The sequence below is a fragment of the Mirounga angustirostris genome, unplaced genomic scaffold (assembly GCF_029215605.1).
Source record: "Mirounga angustirostris isolate CCGP_5_RB_7025 unplaced genomic scaffold, mMirAng1.0.hap1 SCAF_17, whole genome shotgun sequence".
Taxonomy (NCBI): Eukaryota; Metazoa; Chordata; class Mammalia; order Carnivora; family Phocidae; genus Mirounga; species Mirounga angustirostris.
The window spans coordinates 28,925,234-28,950,694 of NW_026991725.1; the positions used below are offsets into that span (position 1 = coordinate 28,925,234).

The 25,461-nt window shown below is 42.7% G+C and overlaps 1 protein-coding gene across 10 annotated transcripts in view; it reads right to left on the reverse strand.

Annotated features, from left to right (window-relative positions):
- Window positions 1-12,015: 12,015 nt before the first annotated feature.
- GJC1 (gap junction protein gamma 1) overlaps window positions 12,016-25,461 on the reverse strand; it is a 42,859-nt gene continuing 29,413 nt past the window's right edge. For 7 of the 10 annotated variants that reach the window (XM_045888760.3, XM_045888763.3, XM_064583125.1 and 4 more), the window contains 2 exons: window positions 14,747-14,822; window positions 12,016-13,621 (listed from right to left, as the gene is read on the reverse strand). In XM_045888760.3, the coding sequence (XP_045744716.1) occupies window positions 12,411-13,601 (1,191 nt within the window). In that variant the 5' untranslated portion in view covers window positions 13,602-13,621; window positions 14,747-14,822 and the 3' untranslated portion in view covers window positions 12,016-12,410. Of the gene's footprint in view, window positions 13,622-14,746; window positions 14,823-16,070; window positions 16,242-25,461 lie in introns of all 10 variants that reach the window. The other 3 variants (XM_064583122.1, XM_054510784.2, XM_054510782.2) reach the window with 1 other exon arrangement.

A 25,461-nucleotide genomic window follows, 5' to 3' on the forward strand; every position in this document is an offset into this window, starting at 1 on the left:
GAGCCACACAGGCGTCCCATCATGGTGGAAATGTCTTTCCCAATGCACGATAGAAACAAGAATTGACTTGCTGCTGTAAAAAAGAGAATTAGGAGTATATTCACAAATCCACCCCCTCCCCAACTAGCTTCCCTCCTTAGCCTTTCCAGATGGATCAGTGGAAGCATCATGCATCCAGCACCAGGCACCCCCTGTCTATGAGGCCCCAGCCGAGTGCTCACCGGGGGCCAGGCCCTGGGGCAGCATGTCCCGTGATCCTCACTCGCCATCACTAGCCCCACTGCTCAGATAAGGACACCCAGCCTTAGAGGACGCGCCCCCTTGAACTCACTGTTTCTGAGCACTCATCTGACGCTGTTGCTTTTATGTAAAGGTCCTATTTTCTGCAACTCTCTAAAGCCCCCCCCGAGTCTCATTTTCTTGCATCTTCCCCAGAGCGTCTCCTCACGGGACCACCTCACACAACCTCGTGCGTGAGGATGCGACACTCTGCGCTGTCCCTGTGGCCCAGAGAGGAGGCGGCAGAGCCCGAGGGACAACAGGTCTGCGGTTCCAACACAAGGGCCAACCACTCCCTTCCAAGGACTTTTATGGGTTCTGCCCCTTTCTGAGTCTTTCCTAAATGTCAAAGATTTATAGTGTTTATTGGCGAAAATACTTGCCCAGCATCTCTAGGAGCTTAAGGAGAAAGAATAAAAGATGTGAAGAAGAAAATCTGGGGACCAGTGTTGTTGCAAAGGGGATGGAGACTGAAATCCTGCTTATTCAGACAGAACTGCAGAATCTGGAGACAAGGAACTGAAGAAAGTATCTGTCCAACTTCCTACCCGACTCCTCCCTGCAAAGCCCCCCAGTGTGGCCTGTATAAATTCCTACAATGATGGGGAACACACACACCTCAAGAAGCAACAGATTCTTGGGGCACCTGGGTGGCTCAGTCGTTAAGCGTCTGCTTTCGGCTCAGGTCATGATCCCAGGGTCCTGGGATTGAGCCCCGCGTCGGGCTCCCTGCTCGGTGGGGAGTCTGCTTCTGCCCCTCCCTCTCCCTCTGCCTCTCCCCCTACTCATGCTCCCTCTCTCTGTATCTCTGTGTCTCAAATGTATAAATAAAATCTTAAAAAAAAAAAAAAAAAGGCAACAGATTCTTGATCCGAACACTGAAGCTGCAACCAAGTTCGTCCTCCCTTCCATCTCCCCACACCGGTGTCCTCTCCCTGGGACAGTCCTTTAAGTATGTGAAGATCGCGGGTGCAAGCCTTCTCTTCCTCAGGCTCAAGTTCCTTCGGATTCAAGTGCTCCTCCCTGTCTTACCTGTGCGGCCATTGCCTTCTGGGCACACCCCACCTGCCCAGAAATAGAGAGAACCCCAGCACAATGTGCCCAGCGGAGCCGGAGCCGTGGGTCTGTCACTTTCGTGGATGAGGAAATCTTATTTCTACCGAAGTAGTAACTGTGCCCCGATCAGACCACATCAGCAATGTGTATTTTTTGACCTTCATCTTAACCATGATTTGGCCTAAATCTGTAGACATGAAATCTGAGAAAGTTATTATTTTTTAAGATTTTATTTTTAAATAATCTCTACACCCGTGGGGCTCAAACCCATAACCCCAAGATCAAGAGTCACGTGCTCCACTGAGCCAGCCAAGCACCCTTGAGAAAGTTCTTTGAACTAAATTTAATATAGCATTTCATTTTTACGAAGGTACCAGAAACTGCATGTCAATCCCTTTTCAAAGAAGTTACTACATGGAGATGCTAGAAGTTGTGCTTAGAGAGACACCTGAGGACCCACCATTAAGAATCTTATGGTCCGGGCACCTGGGTGGCTCAGTCATCAAGCATCTGCCTTTGGTTCAGGTCATGATCCCGGGGTCCTGGGATGGAGCCCCGCATGGGGCTCCCTGCTCAGCAGGAACCCTGCTTCTCCCCTTCCCTCTGGCTGCCACTCTGCCTGCTTGTGCTGTCAAATGAATAACTAAAATCTTAAAAAAAAAAAAAAGACATGCGTGTGTATTAATTACCTTTCAAGTATCAGCAAGGGTTATCTGAGTGTGGAAGGTGTGGCCATTTTTATTCCCCACATACTTTTATGTGTTTGAAGGTGAATAAATGCATGTGTGCTTTGAACAAGAGACACTGCTAAGAAGGGCTTTTTAGGGAGGGGGCAATTATTGATGTCTTTTGTTTTCTCTTTATTCGTTCCTGAATTTTCCAAGTCTTTTATAAGGAGCATGTAATAATATCTTCATAACCAGAAAATATGTCATTAAAGTAGAATAACCAACAAAGCAAAAAACCCCAGCAGGCAATGGTATTTATATATATATATATATTAAAAAAACTCACAAAAGTCATTGAACTATACACCAGAAAAGGGCACATTTACTGTCTGCAAATTATGCCCCACAAAGTTTTTTTTTAAGATTTATTTGAGAGAGAAAGACAGAGCACAAGCAGGGGGAGCGGCAGGCACAGAGGGAGAAGCAGGCTCCCTGATGAGCAGGGAGACCAAGAGCCCGACTTGGGGCTGGATCTCAGGACCCTGGGATCATGACCTGAGCCAAAGGCAGACGCTTAACGACTGAGCCACCCAGGCGCCCCCCCGCCATAAAGTTCATCTTAAGAAATTTTAAAAAGCTTTAGAGCTCTTACATTTCATTTTAAGCAGTCTATGTTGTAGTGAAGAACTTATCATCTTCATGGAGAGTAAATTCATGTACACCAGCAGTAGACGCTCCTATTAAATTTCTAAGTGCCCCCTTTCAAGACAATTAATTAAAGCTCTCTAATTTTGGGGTCCTGTAGCCTATTACTAAAGATGACAATTGTAATTCTGCTGAATAAACAGTTGCTTAATGGGGCGCCTGCCAGGCTCAGTTGGAAGAGCATGCAACTCTTAATCTCTGGGTCATGAGTTTGAGCCCCACATTGGGTGCAGCGATTACTTAAATAAATAAAACTTTTAACAACAACAAAAAATACAAATAAATGGTGTAAGCAAAGAACAAATGTGTAATGCTTGTGTGTGCATAAATATTTCTGCTAACAGTGATTAGCTCTGAAGAATAGTAATAGGAAGGAATGTGAGGGGGACTTTTACTGTCTTCTATCTTTTAGTATTGATCAAGATGCTTTTATTATTTCGTTTTAGTAAGTTTATTTATTTTTATTTTTTAAAAATATTTTTATTTATTGGGGCGCCTGGGTGGCTCAGTCGTTAAGTGTCTGCCTTCGGCTCAGGTCATGATCCCAGAGTCCTGGGATCGGGCCCCGCATGGGGCTCCCCCTCCGTGGGAGGCCTGCTTCTCCCTCTCCCACTCCCCCTGCTTGTGTTCCCTCTCTCTTAAACAAAAAAAAGATTTTTATTTATTTATTCAACAGAGAGAGACACAGTGAGAGAGGGAACACAAGTCGGGGGAGTGGGAGAGGGAGAAGCAGGCTTCCCGTGGAGCAGGGAGCCTGATGAGGGGCCCGATCCCAGGATCCTGGGATCATGACCTGAGCCGAAGGCAGACGCTTAACGACTGAGCCACCCAGGCGCCCCTGTAAGTTTATTTTTTATTTTTATTTTTAGAGAGAGAGCAAGTGCAAGCAGGGGAGGGGCAGAGGGTGAGGGAGAGAATTTTTTTTTTTTTTTTTTTGAGGGAAAGAATCTTAAGCAGGCTCCACACTCAGTGCAGAGCCTGACGTGGGGCTTGATCTCGTGACCCTGAGATCACAACCTGAGCCAAAATCAGGAGTTGAATGCTTAACAGACTGAGCCACTCAGGTGCCCCCCCCATTTTTTTTTTTTAAAGTAAGCTCTCTGCCCAGCATGGGGCTCGAGTTCACAATCCCCAGATCAAGAGTCGCATGCTCTACTTACTGAGCCAGCCAGGTGCCCTGATAAATGAGTTTTTAAAGAAGCAGGCTGGCTGCTGGCCTGAGTTTGGGTTGATATGGCTATTAAATTGTGATTAAAATTATAGAACCAAAAAATGGTTTGCATTAGAGAATTGCTATAAACAGGGAAGCCCAAAACACATTCCACACTGGGAGCATGATTTCTTACCTTTCTGCACAAAGTGGCTCAGACTTGGCACAGAGTTTAGGCTCATGGTTTTTCTAATAGTTGACTAAAGCCTTTTCCATCCTCTGTTACCAGGCCTCAGAACCCATGTCTGAGGCCAGTCAAGGTGAGGTTGCTAGTTTTAGCAAATAACATAGGACACTCAGTTACATTTGAATTTTGGATAAACGACAAATAATTTTGAATATATCAGTATTTCCCAAATATAAGATACAGTATATAAAAAACGATCCGTTGTTGATTTGAACTTCAAATTTAACCAGGCATTTGTATTTTATCTGGCAACCCTAAATCAAAGGTCATGGGTTCTGGCCCAGGCCATGTTTTCCAGGCGAACCTATGTTGATCTATTCACAGCCTTCTCTGGCAGTCCCTGGTTGTGCTCTGGCACATCACATCCCTCCTGACCACACAAGAACCCCCCCAGCCGCCCCCCCGGCCCCATGCTGAAAGCTCGGCCCTTCCCTCTCCTATTTCCCAGGTTCGTAGAGACTACTCAGAGGAGCTGCCTTCTGGGGGCAATGAGATAAATAAGAGGAAAAGCAGTCCCCACCCCACCCTGTTTCTTCTAGGCCAACAAGTCCCCAAAAGCAGACCACGGGAATCAAACAGCATAATCACAAGCTGGTCTATAATCGAGACGGGGCCAAACGCTGCAGACTTCGTCCATGATCATTTTCGCATCGGAATGTGAAATAAACAATCCACTGACAGTTTGCACTTACCCTATTTCCAGGGCTTTTGCCTTTAAAAGCATCGCCAGGAGCCCAAGTCCTCATGCAGATCATTCTGCAGAGGCTGGGGCCTGTCACTGCTGTCGACAGCACCTGGGTACAGGACTGAATATCAGGCCCTGCCTGCTGGGCACAAGCCACAGCTGCAACGTGCTTTCAGAAAAATGGGCCAGGCCACGGGCTCCCTGTCAGTGCTTTTCAATGTCCCCAGTGCAAAGGTAAAATTCCGCTTTCACAGGACCACACAAACTAAAAATAAAATTGAAAAAAAAGAAAAAAAAAGCGATCTAGTTCTGTATCATTTTTCCCCATGGTCAGGTCCCATTCAGGTCACTGGCTGTGCAGGGAAATCGGTTATGAACAGTTGCTTGGCTCTGCCTTGCCTGGGGTTTAAGGCTGTCAGCCAGCCGTGCCCTCTGTGATGGCCCCAGAGAGCAGAGCAGACAAGGATACTTGTGGAAGGTTCGGCTGAGGGTAAAGAGGGAACCCGGTCAGCTTTTCCTCCAGGCATTAGCAGAGGGCTTCCTTGGGTTTTCTCTCACAGTCCCCGAATCTAGGAGAAAATAGGCCTAGTGTGTCAAGGGCAGGGCAAGGAAATGCTGTGCCATTTCCTCAGATTGAGAGGGCAGGAGAAAGCCAACAGAGCGAATGCCTGTCACCATGTCATCTTCTTTTCTTGTTTTCCACTCCTGAGTCACTTCCCATTACTAATTTCCTCAAAGATGTCATTCAAAGTAGGGTGGAGAAATTTCTAAGTAACGACACAACTCATGACCTAGAAGGTGAGATGGTTCTCCTTACATGGGGCTGGTCACAGTCGGAAAGTGGAAGTCCGAATCCGTATTGCATGTTTTAAAAACTTATGCAACACATCTAGTCCAGGCCGGCCTGCTTCCCAGCACCCACCCCCAGCAAATCACTTATGGATTATTCTGCCCATCCCTCTACAGTCCTCCACTCCAGGCCATCAGTCATTCTGGGCTCCTGTGCTAGGCCAGGTCTAAACCGCCTCGAAACGAGACCATTCAAAATAATCCCTCTTCCCCTTTCACCCTGGCACACACTTCCAGTTTTCATTTCTTTTTCCTAAGATCAGTGGTTCTCAAAACTTAATGTGATAATTACATACAGAAAATTGTTGGGCGATGCAACTATCTGTACCTTCCAGTGGTGGTTACTCAACTGTATGCATTTGCAACTATATACTAAATAAAAAGGGTGAATTTTACCACATGTAAAATTACACCTTAACAAAAGATTTTTCAACAATCACCTAGGGAACTTAGTTGTGGTTACGTAGGCCTGAGATGCATCCAAGGAACCTACATTTTTTTTTTTTTTTAAGATTTTATTTATTTGACAGAGAAAGACACAGCGAGAGAGGGAACACAAGCAGGCGGAGTGGGAGAGGGAGAAGCAGGCTTCCCACTGAGTAGGGAGCCCGATGCGGGGCTCAATCCCAGGACCCTGGGATCACGACCCGAGCCGAAGGCAGACGCTTAACGACTGAGCCACCCAGGTGCCCCAGGAACCTACATTTTAATAGGCATTCCCGTCACTTCTCCCACTGGCGGCACAATGGTCACATTTGGAAAACACGCTGTAGACACAGCAAGGTCCCCCCAGCAAAGATCCACAGACCCGCCTGCCTCTGCCCCACCAGCAGCTGCTGCACACCCCTCCAGGAAAAGCTCCGGGGGTGCTGGAGTGAGCCACTGTGCAGACTTGATTCTGTTCTCAGCTCTGCCTCAACCTCCACATTCTTCATGCCCCTGGTAACATGCTTCCAATTTGAGGTAACTGAAGGAGAGAAAACCCTAAAAATATGGTATGTTTCACGTAAGCCCTAGGAAGTTTTACACTCCATGTAGCAAAGATTTTAACTTTGATGATGATATCTTTTCCAGGTATTAGTCTCTGTGCTGATGGCAAATCTGCCAAAGAATCCACTTTCAGAAGGAAGAGCGGGCCTTCACTGCCCAGACAGCTTTCGAACAGCCCACAAGTCATTACCAAATATGGTTGGCTGACTGGTTTACAATCTGTGCTGCTGAGGGCACGCTCTGTGCATGACCTACCAGCCAGCCTCGTGTCTGGGGGAAACAGCATTTTTGCAACAGATGCTACCCTCTCCTGCACTTCCCCCCAGAAGGCAGATTAGCCATACCAAGATTGGGCCGGGTCTGCTGGAACAGCCCTCCCAGAAGGCGCTCCTCTTGGAGAAAAGGCCCTGAGAACCAAAGGGAGCCCGAGACAGGGTGTGATCCCAGTTTCTTTGGCCTTCCCACTCCTACACAAGGCCACACACCCTTCCCACATTAGGATGCCAGAAATATGCCCATCCATGCAGCCACAGCACTGCCAGGAGTTGTAACTCAGCTGTTGAAAAAGAGCATGTTTTAGGGGCGCCTGGGTGGCTCAGTCATTGGGCATCTGCCTTTGGCTCGGGTCATGATCCCAGGGTCCTGCTCTGTGGGAGGCCCGCTTCTCCCTCTCCCACTCCCCCTGCTTGTGTTCCTGTTCTCGCTAACTCTGTCAAATAAATAAAATCTTTAAAAAAAGAAAAGAAAAAAGAAAAAGGGCATGCTTTGAGCCCAAACATCTACTTGGAAATTTTCCTGCTCCTGCATTCCCACTGAGATCAATTTACAGGTGAATGTACTAGGAGAGGTTTTCATATCAGGTTTTCCATACAAACCATTAAGCTCTCAGGTACTATTTCACACAAAGAATGGGGTAAAATCCTCAATATGATACTTACTGACAGCTGAGTTTTCAAGTTTGGGAAAAGATGCACAGACCACAAATGAATTTTCTCAACTGTATGTGGCAATGACCAGTCTTCCTGAGACGAGGCCCTGAGCAGTCTCTCCCCACCACTAAGTTTTACATCAATGTACAGAACAGAATTAGCAATGGGTGGGCGCCTGGGTGGCTCAGTTGTTATGCGTCTGCCTTCGGCTCAGGTCATGATCCCAGGGTCCTGGGATCAAGCCCCACATCAGGCTCCCTCCTCGGCGGGAAGCCTGCTCCTCTCTCTCCCACTCCCCCTGCTTGTGTTCCTGCTCTCGCTGTCTCGCTCTGTCAAATAAATAAATAAAATCTTAAAAAAAAAAAAAAAAAGAATTAGCAATGGGTGATCTCTGGCACTAGAATGGGCAATTCCTTAGCTGTTCATACAACATCCAAGCTGCACACCACATGACATTGCTGGTTAGCAGTTGAATTTTACATTTAAATTATCTTAAAAAACTGGATGTCCTAGCTACATTTTTCAGTACCAGTATGCTAACCACATCTAATACTTGGTGCCTAAGGTAGAGACTTCTGTAAGAGCTTTATTAAAGAAAACACAATTGAGAGTACAATAAAGAAAAAACATTTTCCATCTTGGAAGCATATAGCCAAATGTCTTTGCTGGTTCAACAAGCAAACCGTGAAATGCAAAACACTCCTTTTATTTCTGTAGAGATTTTGCATGGGAATAAAGATTTTTTGTCTGGACTCCTGGATTTTGGAATACTATGGACTGTCTCTTTAAAAAGTATGATTATTGGGGCGCCTGGGTGGCTCAGTCGGTTGAGCGGCTGCCTTCGGCTCGGGTCATGATCCCGGGGTCCTGGGATCAAGCCCCACATTGGGCTCCTTGCTCGGCGGAGAGCCTGCTTCTCCCTCTCCCTCTGCCTACTGCTCTGCCTACACTTGCGCTCTCTCTCTGTCAATAAATAAAATCTTTAAAAAAAAGTATGATTATTAAGGTAGAATGTGCATGAACCAAACTCACTTAACATTATGAAAAACAACACATCAGGGACAACAAATAAAATCTTTTAATCTCTCCATGATGTGTGGCCAGAATGAGTAACAAGTATGCAATTCAACCTAATGATTCTAACATTTGATGGTGACTATGAATTATTAGATTTAGGATATATAGGTGAGTTGAAATTTTATTTCCAAACTCTGTATAGGTGTTGGGGCTTTCTTATTTTTAGGTGGTAAGGCTCTTCATGAGATTACATGATTTTATATAGATCTAATACCTGGAATCTTTCAATCAAAATGACCAGCAACTCTGTATCTTTGACTTCAGGTACTTTTCTTCAGTCAGGAAAGACCCTTCCTTTTTTTTTTTTTTTTTTTTTAACTTTTTATTTATTTGAGAGAGAGAATGAGAGACAGAGAGCATGAGAGGGAGGAGGGTCAGAGGGAGAAGCAGACTCCCTGCCGAGCAGGGAGCCCGATGCGGGACTCGATCCCGGGACTCCGGGATCACGACCTGAGCCGAAGGCAGTCGCTTAACCAACTGAGCCACCCAGGCGCCCAAGACCCTTCCTTTATAAAAAGGCATTTCTTGAAGTAGGTTCAAGTATAACATACTTGCCTTTTACTGAGAGCTGGCTGGCCAAAAATTTATCATAAACTATAGATGCTATTTTTAGAGGTGTACTGTCTCTTAAATGAGACAGAAAGAATAAAGCATGGACATTTATAAGCCGAAAGGGTAAAGCACTGGTATGACTAACAGGAACAACACTGAAGTCCATTCTTGGTATCAACTGCTTAAAGCAAGTGTTTCAAACCATCGCTGATTGCTGTGATGGAGAGCACTGAGGGACATCTTACTACCATCGTGTAGTTCTGTCAACTATTTTTTTCTTGGAGCTCCAAGTTCAGACAAATGACCAATGGTTGGTTTTTTAATACCTTTTACCAGAGGCTCTAACTACTTCATAACATTTTGGAGAAGTAGGTAGCTCCTAAAACTTGGAAAAGTCACGAAAACTACTATCACACCATGAAGAAATGACAAGAGTTAAGGTACCAAATGATGACATTTTTTTCTCTTTAAAGACATAGGTGTCCTTCTGAAAGACAGACGTGTGAGAGTTGTTGGGCTGTGAAACACATTTTAGATGGCAAAGTTCATTTTTATCAAAAGTAGTTCTATAGACATTAGTCAAGGAAAATCCCCAGAAAAACGACTTCAAATGAGGTAACACACTTGTGGTTTTAAGTAAGCAAATACAGAAACAGGAAAAACGAAGTCATAAAGCAAAGATGAAGCCACAAAGTGAACATTAACATTTCTTTAGGGGAAAATGTTCTCTAATTCTCCCTTCCAATTTGACTAAGAAAAAAGCCTGTTTTATAAATCTCTTCTGAATAATAGATTTTAACACAGATGATGAGCAAAAGACACACATCTGAATAAATCCAATACTATGTTAAAGAAATATAAACCTATTGACCATACCCTGGTTCCAGTATGTGAGGACTTAAGCACTCAACTATTTAGAAAAGTAAACGTCACATGACAGAGCAGGTCGATGCAGCAATCCAAAGGAATAGGACTTTGATAGGAAAAAAAATCACAGGCTTTTTATACTAATACCTGCATGTTCCAGAATAACCAGAACAATATTTTTATAGATTCAATGTAGACCCATTAATGGGTTAAGCTAGACACTGGTAGGGCCATCTTCCTAATGGAGGTCCATGACACGAGGGGAAAATGGCTTTGGCAAACTCCCATGTTCAAAGGCTGAAAGAAATGCACCAGGAAAGCAGTGAGAGTTGGGAACTCCATGTCATACTTCAAGCTTCGGCAAGAGAATAAAAAAATAGGTTTTTAAAGTGTGTGCACATGTGAAGTGACTCAGAGTATCTTTCTATATATTTTAAGATGTTGAAGAAATTATCCAGACACAAAATATTCTCAGAACAAGCTGAGAGGAAACGCCAAGGGCACTGTGTGTAGGAACTAAGTGGACGCTCCTGGCGCCACACGTCTTTGCCTGGCATTTCTGCTCAACTCCTTTCCCTCTTGGTCCCTCCCGAGTCCCCAGCTTTTCCGCTGGTGAAGCCACTCTGTTCTCCTTCAGGCTCTGTGTAGATGGATGCGAGTGTCTGTGTGTTTTCTGTCCTTTGATTAAGAAATCTCCTTGAAGCTCTAGAGACACAACAATGAACTGATAGCTCTTCATCTTAGCTAAGCTTTGGTGTTTAAAATCTTGCTTGTTTTCTAAGAAGAATCACTTGAATTTCCTTATAAAACATATGGTATGAAGGAAATTATGCGTGTCTACTAATCATCCAGGACACATCAGGTCTCTTGTTCTCCGAAATTTCCCTTTTAGTCTCACCTGAGTTTCCTTTCTGCTTAAGATATTTAGAGATTCTAATAAGCTTCTCTAGCCTAAAATTTATAGATTAAAAAAAAAAGGAAAAAAGAAAAGCAGAATAAAGGTTAACGCACGGCTAGAAGATCATCTTAAATTTTCTACTGAGTAGAACAAAGAAAGAAATGAAAAAGAAATGACCAAAGGGTGCTGTTCCAGGATTCTCCTAAATAATAAAGAACTAATGTTCTAAAACTAAGACATAAAAAGTAGTATTTTGGAATTTCAAAGTCAGAGGTGGCTTGCTTTCTTTTCTTTTCTTTTTTTTTTTAAAGATTTTATTTATTTATTTGACAGAGAGGAGAAGGAACACAAGCAGGGGCAGTGGGAGAGGGAGAAGCAGGCTCCTGGCTGAGCAGGGAGCCCGATTCGGGGCTCGATCCCAGGGCCCTGGGATCATGACCTGAGCCGAAGGCAGATGCTTAACGACTGAGCCACCCAGGCGCCCTGAATTTTTGTATTTCTAATGTTAACATGTAAAGAAAATATCCATTGCTGGGAGAGGCAGGTTTCCGGGTAGAGATTTAAGGTTCACAACTCACTGGTGTAGTGGGGCTCGTTTTCCAGGCGTGGCTCTAATGTGCAATAGAGGAATCTTCGTCACAACTCTGGTCAGGGTCCCCGCACTGCCACCAGACTGGGGGCACCTCTGTATATCAGCCTTTTGAAAGAACTTAAACTATATACACACCATCAAGGCATATACTGGTAATGCTTGATAATCACAGGAATCCTGCAGTGAATCATTTATATCCTTTGAAAATACAAATAGGTTTTCAAAGATTGGATATAAGTCTGGGTACATGAATGAGATTCAAGGATTTCTTAAGTAAAGGAGAAAAAACCTCAACCTCCCCCTATTGAGGACTTTCTGTCCAAGACTGAAAATTGATGCTTCCTCCCCTGGCTCCTTAGGTATCTAAATCTTCCCGGCAACACAAGGGGCACTTTTATGAGGTGTGGCATCTATTAAAACTTTAAACCCAGGGTGGCATTTGCTGAACAAAAGTAATAGCATTACCTTAAGGATTTTTTTTTTCCTTTAATATAAAAGTATAACTACAGTGGTCCAATATACAAATACAAAAAAAATTCTCGTACTAAAAAAATGTACCATAATACTGTACATACAAAAACTTTTCAACAAGAATGATTTAAATATATCTGTTCTTTTCCAGATCTGGAAGACACAAATGTAAAGTTCCATAACTGTATTATTGCTGGAATATGTGCCCAGGAACACTGTGTTTTCCCCTTTTCTCCCCCTTGTCCCAGCCCCGCTTTCAGAGTCGCCTGAGCTTGGACCATGAGCCAACAGCATCCCTGAAGATAACCAGAGCCAAATGTTTACTCAATGGAAGTCATTATTCAGTGAGCCGCTGCTTACCATAAACTATGAAAAGCACAAGTTTTAAGCCAAGATTAAATCCAGACGGAGGTCTTCCCATCCCCTGATTTACTACTAGCACTGCTCTTGCTGGACCCAGCTTTGGACCCCACTTTGGCTTTTTTTTCCCGGGGTCCATGGGGGTTGTTTTGGTGACTGTAGGCCTGGATTGCTAGATCCAGGCGTTCCTGAGCCATTCTGATCTCTCGCTGCAGAGTCTCCAGGTCAGCTGGGAGGTTCTCCTCATGGCTGCCATACTGCTGTTCCTGGGCGATGTTGGCCTTGTTTTGCTTGTAGGCAATCTTAGCGTTGGACAGTTCGGTGTACTGGATTTGATCTGGTTTGACGGCAATGTTATAGCCAGGGGGAGCAGATGGTGTATTCCAAGTGAAAGGATAATTATAAGCACCCGGATCTTCCAGTTCCCTCCTTTTACTGTTCAGCGAGTCTCGAATTGTCCCAAACCCTAAATGAAGCATTTCCCAAATGTTAAGCAGTAGGCAAAGGCCTGTAACACCATACATTATTAGAAGGAAGATGGTTTTTTCAGTGGGTCTAGAAATAAAGCAGTCTATTTTATGAGGGCAGGGAAGTCTGCTGCACACATAAAATGGATGGACTTGGAAGCCGTACAGAAAATACTGCCCTATCAGAAAACCCACCTCAAAAACGGTCCTTGCCAGCAACTGCAGCACGTAGATCTTCATAAGCCCATCCTCTCGAATCCGCCTTCGGCCATCATGCTTGGGTTTAGGTTGGTTCTGCTCCTTATTTTCTTTTTCACTCTCCAATTCCATTTCTGGATACATCATGGGATCCTCTTCATGGTCCTCTTCTGTTTCTTCCAGAGCCCGGTGCTGTTTCCAACGCATTGCATAGGGTTTGCTTCGAGCTGTCTTCTTGTCTGCTTCGCCATGCTCCATTTTGGCAATCTTATGAATGGCATAGCCCAGGTACATCACCGAGGGGGTTGCCACCAGGATAATCTGGAATACCCAGAAGCGCACATGGGACAGGGGTGCAAAGGCATCATAGCAGACGTTCTCGCAACCTGGCTGCTCTGTGTTACATACAAATTTGCTTTGCTCATCATAATAGATGGACTCCCCTCCTACAGCTGTAAGGACAATCCGGAAGACAATCAATACAGTGAGCCAGATCTTCCCCACAAATGTGGAATGGTTGTGGATCTCCTCTAGCAGGCGAGTCAGGAAGCTCCAACTCATGGTGATTGAATTGGTTTGCCCTGACAAAAATGGAAAAATGCCAAAGGAAAATCAACAAATACTAAAATCTGAAACAATTTTTTCTTGATGATATCTCTAGGAACTACTTTTCTGAATACTTGAAATCTAACTTCAAGGCTCATGTTAGAATGACAGAATAAAGAGCATCTCACGCTCTACTACCTCAGGTAGGACAATTCACCTCAGGCTATGAGCACTTGTTTGGGCCTGCAGAATCCTAGGAAGTCTGGTTACCTAGTCCCAAAGGTAAAATTGTAGCTATCATCTGAGATGTATTTCTCAGACCCAGCATACTGGATTCTTTATGTGTACTTTTATTTCATAAGACTTCTTTGTGAGATGTAAATATGAAAACAGAACAAGGCATAGCTTATTCTGTTCAGTCATGGTGAGACTATCACTAAGAACATAATGGGGACACTTAGGCTGGACTCCATTGTGAAGAGGCACTGTATGAGGAAATTTAAATTTTGGACCTGGTGACAAAGTATTAAAAAGAATTAAGGAGATGATACAGCTGCAAATAACTGGCAATGATCAAGAACTAAAACAAAAGACAGAAGGAACTAGGAAGACACTCCCTAGCTGGATTGCACAGCATAGCAGGTTCCAGGATTCTATATATTGCTGTACTTTGTTTATGGTAGATGTTAAAAATGTTTCCAAACTGAACTGTGAGGACATTGAATCTAATCAATAGGCAAATCCATTTAAAATAGCATTTTGAGGGGCGCCTGGGTGGCTCAGTCGTTGAGCGTCTGCCTTCGGCTCAGGTCATGGTCCTGGGGTCCTGGGATCAAGTCCCGCATCGGGCTCCTTGCTCAGCGGGGAGCCTGCTTCTCCCTCTCCCACTCCCCCTGCTTGTGTTCCCTCTCACTCTCTCTGTCAAATGAATAAATCTTAAAAAAACAAAAACAAAACAGCATTTTGAAGGACAGTTTTATTCTGAGATTCTTAAATCTATGCCCAGAATTCTGCTAAAAATCATCGAAATGAGGTGATGTATATAAAATCCCTAATGCAACCCCTGACACAAAGCACACTTCTCTCTCCTTCTCTCTCCCAGTTTACTTTTGCAGATTATCAGTGATTATCAGCATGACTGAAGTTTAAATATGCTTTACCTGTTATCCGGAACTTCTGTTATCCAAAATTTTCTTAGAGAAATGATGTTTTGCTTCCAATTTTTCCAGATTCCCTCTGGAAGGAAAAAAGACAAGAGAAGGTCACAAGCTTCCTCCCACAGAAAACGATGAATCATTAAAATGTCATTTTCAGGAAGAAACGAAGTTTTCTATGGAGCACAGGAATCAATCAGCATGAGGTAGAAGCAGGCTTGAGTACCACTGTTTATTCCATTCCCAATGCATGTGGTAGAAAAAACTATGTTTAACAATAACCCAAAGATAATCTTAAGTCATTGTAGTCTAAGAAAATATGACAGGAAGATGAGTCATTTGTGAAAATGTGAAGCAGATCAACTCTGGCACCTATAGGAAAAAGCCAAAGCAAAAAAATCTCAATAAATTTAAACCGGGTCACTAAAGGCCTTGTGAAAATCTTCACCCTGGATGCTCTATTCCCGTTCTATTCCCTGGAGCAGCTAATACCTCTCACTGGGATTTAAGCAGCCAACTGGGAGCAAGCTGTTTAGTTCAAACACCCAACAGCTGGCTCTCAGTCACTGGGACACCCGAATCCACATGAGGTGATTTATAAATTCACACAAAGAAACTGCTCAAGGAAAGAAAACACCTGCATCTGTATTGTGGTTTAAAAAAAAAAAAAAAAAAAATCGGGGGGGGGGCATGCATGGCTGGCTCAGTTGGTGGAGCGGGCAACTCCTGATCTCAGGGTTGTGCCACGCTGGGTGTAGAGATTACTTAAAAATGAAATCTTAAAAAAAAATCCTGGATAAATTATTGCTTATTATCAAGTTGTACCAACTCTGAATAGCTGTGGCCAAGAGGCATCCATAAGGTGCCAACTTTGTTCATTTGCTATCATTTAATTAAATAAATAAAACAGGGGCGCCTGGGTGGCTCAGGCGTTAAGCATCTGCCTTCGGCTCAGGTCATGATCCCAGGGTCCTGGGATCGAGCCCCGCATCAGGCTCCCTGCTCCACGGGAAGCCTGCTTCTCCCTCTCCCGCTCCCCTTGCTTGTGTTCCTGTTCTCACTGTCTGTCTCTCTGTAGAATAAATAAATAAAATCTTAAAAAAATAAATAATAAATAAATAAATAAATAAATAAATAAATAAATAAATAAATAAAACAATCCATAAGTGTTAACATGTTCATAGTAACTTAAGAAAAATCTGGGGAGGGGGTTAAGATACAGGGAAAAAACCTAGAACAATTTCCAAAAGGTCAGTGAAAATAAGAAAAGACAGTAGCAGGCACCTACAAAACATTCAAGAGTCACATTATGTACAGAATCTGAGGGCACCTGGGTGGCTCAGTTGGTTAAGTGACTGCCTTCGGCTCAGGTCATGATCCTGGAGTCCCGGGATCGAGTCCCACATCGGGCTCCCTGCTCGGCAGGGAGTCTGCTTCTCCCTCTGATCCTCCCCCCTCTCATGTGCTCTCTCTCTCTCATTCTCTGTCAAATAAAGAAAATCTTAAAAAAAAAAAAAAAAAAAAAAAAAAAAAGAATCTGAATACACAAGCATCTCACCATAGGACTTCAAGACATTCCCAGGCCTAATGTCTAAATGAGCTCAGCACTTCTCTCACTGAATACACAAGTTATAAAACCATAAAAGAGGAATATACAATCTTTAAATGGTGACATAAGTCAAGTTTCCAATATGGAACTCCTGTCATGATTCACATTCCCAAGTTCAGATTGTTCCCAAATACCCCATATAAAGCATCTCCCCTGAAGCCTGAAATTCTATTTATTCCCATAAGTCAAAATCATCAAAGTACAATTGTTAGTTAGAAAATTCATCCTCTACACCTTCCTCCACACCAAAGACAAACGAGTATCATTTTAAAAAAGATTTTTAGAATTTGAAAGAGAGAGAATGAGTGGGAGGGGCAGAGGGAGAGAGAATCTGAAGCAGACCCCATGCTGAGTGTGAAGCCTGACATGGGGCTCAATCTCATGAGCCTAAGATCATGACCTGAGCTGAAATTAACAGTCAGACGCTTAACTGACTGTGCCACCCAAACAAGTATCTTTTTAGTAATTATTGCTATGAAAGAATTTCTCAACAGTTCAGCATCTCATATAATAATCTAACTTCCTTGGGGTAGGAGGAATGGTGGTATGTCCTTCAAAGCTTATATAAGTTATAAAGCAGTGAAACACACCCAGAAGTAGGCACTGTACGCTAGGCCTAGAAAATGCTCAACTCTTAGAACCTGGTTTCCCATGGGCATTCATAAATGCTACAGCACCCCATACCCATATCTACCATATAAACAGTGTTGTGTTTAGTAACTTAATTCCAGCATCTCATAAAATGGGTGCTGGGAGATTTTCTTTCTAAAATAACCATGGGCTTCCTAAAATGAATGGCAGCATCACCATTGTTTTTATCTACTGAGGAGTCAATAGATTTTTCTTTGATATTCTTTCCAAATCCCTTTCCTTTCCCTGCAAGTATTAGGAGAATGGCTTAAATATCAGACTACACTACTCCAAGGGTGTGGGGGGGGGGGGGAGGGAGGCAATGAGAGAGAGAGAGAGAGAAAACAGAATGAGTAGAAGGGTGGGTTCTGGAATTGACATTTCTAAGCAGAACACGTCATTGCCAAGTGTGGTCTCATTGTCTTCTTGCTCCACTACAGTTCCCTCTCCTCTGCCATTTTTTGCTCTCCTATCAGAAGCCTAAAATTCAGGACACAGGGGCACCTGGGTGGCTCAGTCGTTAAGTGTCTGCCTTCAGCTCAGGTCATGATCCCAGGGTCCTGGGATCGAGCCCCGCATCAGGCTCCTGCTCCACGGGAAGCCTGCTTCTCCCTCTCCCACTACCCCTGCTTGTGTTCCCTCTCTTCCTGTGACTCTGTCAAATAAATAAAATCTTTAAAAATAAAAAATAAAAATAAAATTCAGGACATAGTCTTCTCTGACTTCCCTGTTTCAGCAAACAGAATGGATAAGGAATGGGGGAGTGACAGTGTGCAATTAACCTGTGAATGGCTCTCATGAAAAAATAAGAATCGTTTTCATACTCTCCATCTATGAAGGGAAAGTGACAGGGGAGCATGTGATGAGTGGTGGTGAGAGGAGGGGGGGATGGCAAATACCTAAGTTTTTTGCTAAGAAAGCCCCAATCGACTTATATGTACTTTTTTTTTTCTTAAAGATTTTATTTATTTGACAGAGACACAGCAAGAGAGGGAACATGACCTGAGTCAAAGGCAGATGCTTAACCGACTGAGCCACCTGGGCGTCCCGGTATTTTTTTTTTTTTTTAACATTTTATTTTAAAGTAATTCCTACACCCAACATGAGGCTCAAACTCACAACCCCAATATTGAGAGTTGCATGCTCTACCAACTGAGTCAGCCAGGCGCCCCTCAGTTTTTGTTTTTAATATACCAGGACACGGTTCTCCCATACCCCCCCCTTCACAGACTATTTCTAGCCTTCTGCCCATTTATTTGCAGAATGTATTCTCAACATAGTGCAGACATTAACCACTTGACCTTTAATATAAATACTTGTTTATGGTCTTCCTTCACATTTTTAAAAAATATTTTTTTTTTTTTTTAAGATTTTATTTATTTATTTGACAGAGAGAGACACAGCAAGAGAGGGAACACAAGCAGGGGGAGCAGGAGAGGGAGAAACAGGCTTCCCATGGAGCAGAGAGCCCGATGCAGGGCTCGATCCCAGGACCCCGGGATCATGACCTGAGCTGAAGGCAGATGCTTAACAACTGAGCCACCCAGGCGCCCATTCCTTCACATTTTCTTATTTTTATATAGTCACATTGGTCAATTTCTTGAATAAATTCAAAGGTGGAAAAGTTATCTCTTCTAGGATGACTTTTTACGTAAAGAATACTGCAATTCATGGTAGCCCATAATTCAAAAGGACTCACACACACACACACACACACACGAAAATTATGGTTTGCTTATATAACATTTATTGGACAGAAACCAAATGTGCTATTTTTAGTCCATTTCCAAATAACTAAAATTACAAATCTACCTTGTCTTGTACTAGAAAATAGAATTTTCAAAATTAGTTGGCATAAACATGGTAATAAATTACATAATTCCCTCTCAAATTCTTCGTATTTGAAGTTTCTACCATTGTACCCTAACAGGATCAAGTCAAAGTTTACCACGTTTTTCTGTAAAAAAAGAAACTCATAGGATTTTTCAAGATTAAATACAAAGCATATTATTTGGATTATCCCAGGAGGTAGATATATGACTAGATCCCTTCTAAAAATGAAGAAATGAGATCTAGAAAGCATATAAAATTTGCCCAAGATCATACAGTTATCAAAGTGGTGAAGCCAGGCTCTTAACCACTAATAAAGAATTACATTACTGATGGAACTATGTACAGGTTCCATGTGAACACAGAAGGCGGGACCTAATCCCAATCTTTGGCATCAGAATTAAACTAAATAATAAAATAAATTCACAAAGATCAAAAGGGGAAATTTCAGAGTTTAAGACCTTATTTGCAGAATGAATTTAAGTCAAAACAAAAACAAAACCAGAAAGAACGCAAAAGTTTCCTGGCAGTTGGAGGAGGGAGGGAATAAAACTGGAAGAGTGGTATCTCCAACAAATGGTTTAATTACTTATTTAATTAATAAGTTTACAAGTTTAATTACTTATTTGGGCATTGAGAATAGGGACAAGAGAAGTTGGTAAACTCAGTTCGGGAGACACCAGTCTGAGATGCGAAAACTTTGTTAAAGGGGAGTTACTAGGATAATTGTATACATATACGGAGCTAAGAGCTGTGCCCGACCTCACCGCAAGCACCATTACTCCCAGTGCTGTTGCAACTTTCAGACTTGTCACCGTATCTGAACTGGGAGCCCCAAAAGTTACACATCTTTCACCTCTGCTTCCTTAGCATCTAACCCAGTAACTGGCACATGTTAAGTGCTAAATTAACTGACTGACAAACGAATAAATACATTCCTACGGGACCTGTTTTATACTTATTACAATCTCTTCTGTATTTTTCTCCTAGATTCCCACTGCATCAGCCTGTCCATAAAAAGAATAAGCAGCTTCAGGGTGCTGGATGGCTCAACTGGTTGGGTGTCCGACTCGATTTCAGCTCAAGTCATGATCTCAGGGTTGTGGGATCTAGCCCTGTGTGGGGCTCCATGCTCAAGAGTCTGCTTGAGATTCTCTCTCTTCCTCTCCCTCTGCTCATACATGTGCATACACACTCTAAAATAAATAAATCTTTTTTCTTCCTTTTTTTAAAATAAGCAGCCTCATGAAGCAATGAACCTTGGTTCACAAAACAGTTTAAGCAGAAAATGGACTGCTGTATGGAGTCAGGTGTTAGGCAAAACACTAGGCAAGAAATGAAGAGTTTCACTTCGAAGTTTTTGGTTATATATATATTTTTTTATTTAAAAGATTTTATTTATTTATTTGAGAGAGAGAGAGAATGAGAGAGAGAGAAAGCACATGAGAGGGGGGAGGGTCAGAGGGAGAAGCAGACTCCCTGACAAGCAGGAAGCCTGATGCGGGACTCAATCCAGGGACTCCAAGATCATGACCCGAGCCAAAGGCAGTTGCTTAACCAACTGAGCCACCCAGGCGCCCTGTATTTTTTTTTAATTAAAAAAAATTTTATTTATTTATTTGAGAGAGAGAGAGCGAGACAGAGAGAAAGCATGAGCAGAAGGGAAGGGCTGAGGCAGAAGCAGACCCCCCACTAAACAGGGAGCCCAAAGCAGAGCTCAGTCCCAGGACCCTGGGATCATGACCTGAGTTGAAGGCAGATGCTTAACTGACTGAGCCACCCAGGCGCCCCGAAACCTGTTTTTAATCTTGGTTCATTACCTTTCAGAAAACCATTTGCTTACTTTTCCATAGCTGTCTCCCTTTCCCATTTCTCTTCAAATTTCTCTTCAAAATCTACCTCAGATTCCCAAATCCTAGCCCAATTCCAAATTTTCAGATGCTCTTATATTCCTCTTCACTGAGGAAAATAAGTGCCAACAGATGGAAATGCTCTCAACTTTCTTCTCTTCATATTTAAAAACCAGACCAAATATGTGAAACAATAGCTCTCAGACATTAGACAACAGGCAGTACAAGACAGGGATCCCCAAGAAGGGAAACTAACAGGTGAGCCCTTTGATTGTTCTAGCTTACTGCATGGAGAGAGTTTCCAGGCTGCAGAGCAGGGAGGAGGGAACCCAGAGGACCTGGCTGATTCACTGAATTGAGGAGACAGAGTACACAATTTGGAGAGGCCAATGTAGCTAGAATTCCCAGGGCAGAGTACTGGAAAGGAGAAAGCTACAGAGAGCAAGCTCTGGAGATCAGCACTGGATTCTCCTCAGTCTTTAGCTGAGTACTGACCAGTAAGGAAATTACCCAAAGAAGGGATATCAACTAGAAGATATGTAGACCGACCCCCAGATATCACATAGGGCAGAAATAATTTGTGTTCCTACTAGCCAGACTGGAAAGACATCCTAACACATGGGGCATTACATAGAGTACTCAGAAAGGTAATACCTCAGAAGTGGGGCATAATTAGTTATAGACCAAACCTTAAAGTTCCCCTCAACATGGATGCCTGGCTGGCTCAGTTGGAGGAGCGTGTGACTCTTGATCTCAGGGTTGTGAGTTCAAGTTCCACATGGGGTGCAGAGATTACTTAAAAACAAAGTTCCCCTCAATAAAGTTTAAAAGCAAGCAAAAGCAAGCCCTGAAAACTCAAACTGTTCAGAAGTTAAAAGTATCCAGCACAAATCTCAAAAATATTTAAATGATCAAAAAACCAAAAACCAGAACCCAACAATTCATAATATTTGGCATCCAATAGAAAATTACCAGGCATACGGGAAAATATGATCCATAAGGAGAAAAATCAACAGATACAAACCCAGAAATGATACATCTAGAACTAGGAGAAATTCTTAAAGCAGCTGTTATACAATGTCCACAATAGCCAAACTATGGAAAGAGCCCATATATCCATCAACAGATAAACACAATGTAGTGTGTTTGTGTATATATATATATATATATGGATAAAGAAAACATAGTATACACACACACACACACACACACAGAGGAATACTACTCAGCCATCAAAAAAGAATACGAAATCTTGCCATTTGCAATGACGTGGATGGAACTAGAGGGTATTATGCTAAGCGAAATAAGCCAATCAGAGAAAGACAATTATCATATGATCTCACTGATATGTGGAATTTAAGAAACAAAACAGAGGATCATAGGAGAAGAGAGGAAAAAATAAAGAAGAAATCAGAGAAGGAGACAAACCATCAGAGACTCTTAATCATAGGAAACAAACAGGGTTGCTGGAGGGGAGGGGCGTGTGGGGATGGGGTAACTGGGTGATGGACATTAAGGAGGGCATGCGATGAAATGAGCACTGGGTATTATATAAGACTGATGAATCACTGACCTCTACCTCTGAAACTAATAATATATTATATGTTAATTAATGGAATTTAAATTAAAAAATTATTTTTTAAATGGGCAAAGGGTTGGGGCACCTGGGTGGCCCAGTCGGTTAACTGCCTGCGTTCGGCTCAGGTCGTGGTCCCAGGTTCCTGGGATGGAGCTCCCGTGTTGGGCTCCCTGCTCAGCGGGAAGTCTGCTTCTCCCTCTCCCTCCCCGCCACCCATTCTGTCTCTCCCTTAAAAAAACCACAGAGAGGGGCGCCTGGGTGGCTCAGTTGGTTAAGCGACTGCCTTCGGCTCAGGTCATGATCCTGGAGTCCCTGGATCGAGTCCCGCATCGGGCTCCCTGCTCGGCGAGGAGCCTGCTTCTCCCTCTAACCCTCCCCTCTCTCATGTACTCTCTCTCTCTCATTCTCGCTCTCTCAAATAAATAAATAAATCTTAAAAAAAAAAAAAAAAAAAAAAAACCACAGAGGCTAGAAGGTAGTGGTAGTGGTACATTTTTCAAGGGCTTTAGGAAAAGAACTGTCAATAAGAATTCTATATCCAATGAAAAGATCCTTCAGGAATTAGGGGCGCCTGGGTGGCTCAGTTGTTAAGTATCTGCCTTCGGCTCAGGTCATGATCCCAGGGTCCTGGGATTGAGCCCCACATCAGGCTCCCTGCTCAGTGGGAAGCCTGTTTCTTCCTCTCCTACTCCCCCTGCTTGTGTTCCCTCTCTCGCTGTGTCTGTCAAATAAATAAATAAGATCTTAAAAAAATAAAATCACTTGCATATAAACGCTCACAACAATTTTATTTCTAATAGCACAAACCTAGAAACAACACAAATGCCTATCAGCAGAGTAATGAATAAATAAATTGCGGTATACTCATAAAGTAGAATAGTACTCAGCAATAAAAAGAATAAACTATTGATACGTACTGCACGGGTGAATCTCAAAGTAATTAGGCCAAATGAGAATCAGGCAAAAAAAGAGTAAACACTGTATGACTCCATTTATATAAAATTCTAGAAAATGCAAACTAATCTGTAATGACAGAAAGGAAACCAGTGGTTGGTTGCCTAAGGATGAGTTGGGGGTGGAGTGCAGGGTGGGGGGTAAGAAGGAGGGATTACAAAAGCGTATGAGAAATCTTTTGGGTAAGATGAATATGTTCATTCTTATAATGATGATAATTGTGATGATGGTTCTACAGGTGTATACATGTCATAATAACTCACCAAACTGTATACTTCAAAGATGTGTAATTTAGGGGCGCCTGGGTGGCTCAGTCAATGAGCGTCTCCCTTCGGTTCAGGTCATGATCCCAGGGTCCTGGGATTGAGCCCCGCGTCAGGCTCCCTGCTCGGCGGGAAGCCTGCTTCTCCCTCGCCCACTCCCCCTGCTTGTGTTCCCTCTCTCGCTGAGTCTCTCTCTGTCAAATAAATAAATAAATCTTAAAAAAAAAAAAATCTGTAATTTGTTGTTATGTCAACTATATACCCTCAAAACTGTTCAAAACTTAAGTCAAATATGCAAAAGCTGAAAGAAGTCATCCTCAGCAAGCCAGCACTACAAAAGATGTTAAAATTAAGTTTTTTTCTTAAGATTTATTTATTCAAAGATTTTATTTATTTGAGAGGGAGAGAGAAAGAATGAGCACAAGTCGGGGGGGGAGGGGAGGGCAGAGGGAGAGAGAATCTCCAGCAGACTCCGCACGAAGGGGGAAGCCCAAACGGGGCTTGATCCCACGACCCCGAGATCACAACCTGAGCTGAAACCAAGAGTCGAACGCTGAACTGACTGTTGTCAGGTGCTCCTAAAATTAAGTCTTTCAGGCAAAAAAATAATGACATCAGCGGGGAAGGGGATGAGCAAAATGGGTGAAGGGGAGTAGGATACACAGGCTTCCTGTTATGGAATAAGGCACAAGAATAAAAGGTACAGCACAGGGAATATAATCAGTGGTACTGTAATAATGTTGCATGGTAACAGATGATAGCTACACTTGTGAACACAGCATAAGGTATATCACTATGTTGTAACCTGAAACTAATGTAACACCATGGGTCAACTATACTCAAATTGAAAGAACAAAACAAAAACCAGAAACCCACTCTTTTGACAAGCTAAAAAACAAACAAAAATCCTAACAGAAGATGGAAATTTTAATCTACACAAAGGAATGAAGGACACAAGTATAAAAGACTTCTGACCTTTTGTTATTTAAAAAATTTTTAAAAAGGTAATTGGCTTTTTAAAGCAAAAATGGTAACAATTTATTGTAGAATTTATATTTCTTTCTCTTTTTTTTTTCCCTCCAAATATTTTATTTATTTGAGATAGTGAGGGCAAGAGCACGAGCTGGGAGACTGAGGGAGAGGAAGAAGCAGGCTCCCCACTGATCAGGGAGCCCAATGTGGGACTTGATCCAAGGACCCTGGGATCATGACCTGAGCCGATGGCAGGCGCTTAACCGACTAAGCCACTCAGGTGCCCCTGGAATTTATATTTCTTATCACACTTCTTTTTCTTAGAGATAAAAGTATGAAAATAATACCACAAAAAAAACAAGGCAAAGGGAATGGAAATATACCATTGTAAGGTTATAATTCAAGAAGTGATTTAATATTACCTAAATGCAGACTATGATAAATTAAAGATGGCTACAGTAAACCCCAAATCAACCATTAAAATAACAAAACAATGTTATACCTAATAAACCAACAAAGGAGATAATATGGAATCATAAAAAGCAAATGAGACAAAGTGAACAAATAGGAATATTGTGGATTTAAACCCTATGATATCAATAATCACATTAAATGTAAATGGTCTAATAGTCAATTAAAAGGCAGAGATTGTCAGACTGGATTAAATAAGCAAGATCTAACTATATGTTGCCTATATAGAAATCCACTTTAAGTATAAAGCCACAAAGCAATTAAAAGCAAAACTACAGAGAAAGATGTAACACGTTAACAATAATGAAAAGAACAGGGGTACCTTGGTGGCTCAGTAGGTTGAGCATCTATCTGCCTTCAGCATGGGTCATGATCCCAGGGTACTGGGATCAGCCCTACATCAGGCTCCCCGCTCAGCAGGGAGCTTGCTTCTTTTCCCTCTCCCTCTGCTCCTCCCCCTGCTTATGCTCTCTCTGTCAAATAAATAAATAAAATCTTAAAAAAAAAAAAAAGAGTAGGGCGCCTGGGTGGCTCAGTTGGTTAAGCGGCTGCTTTCGGCTCAG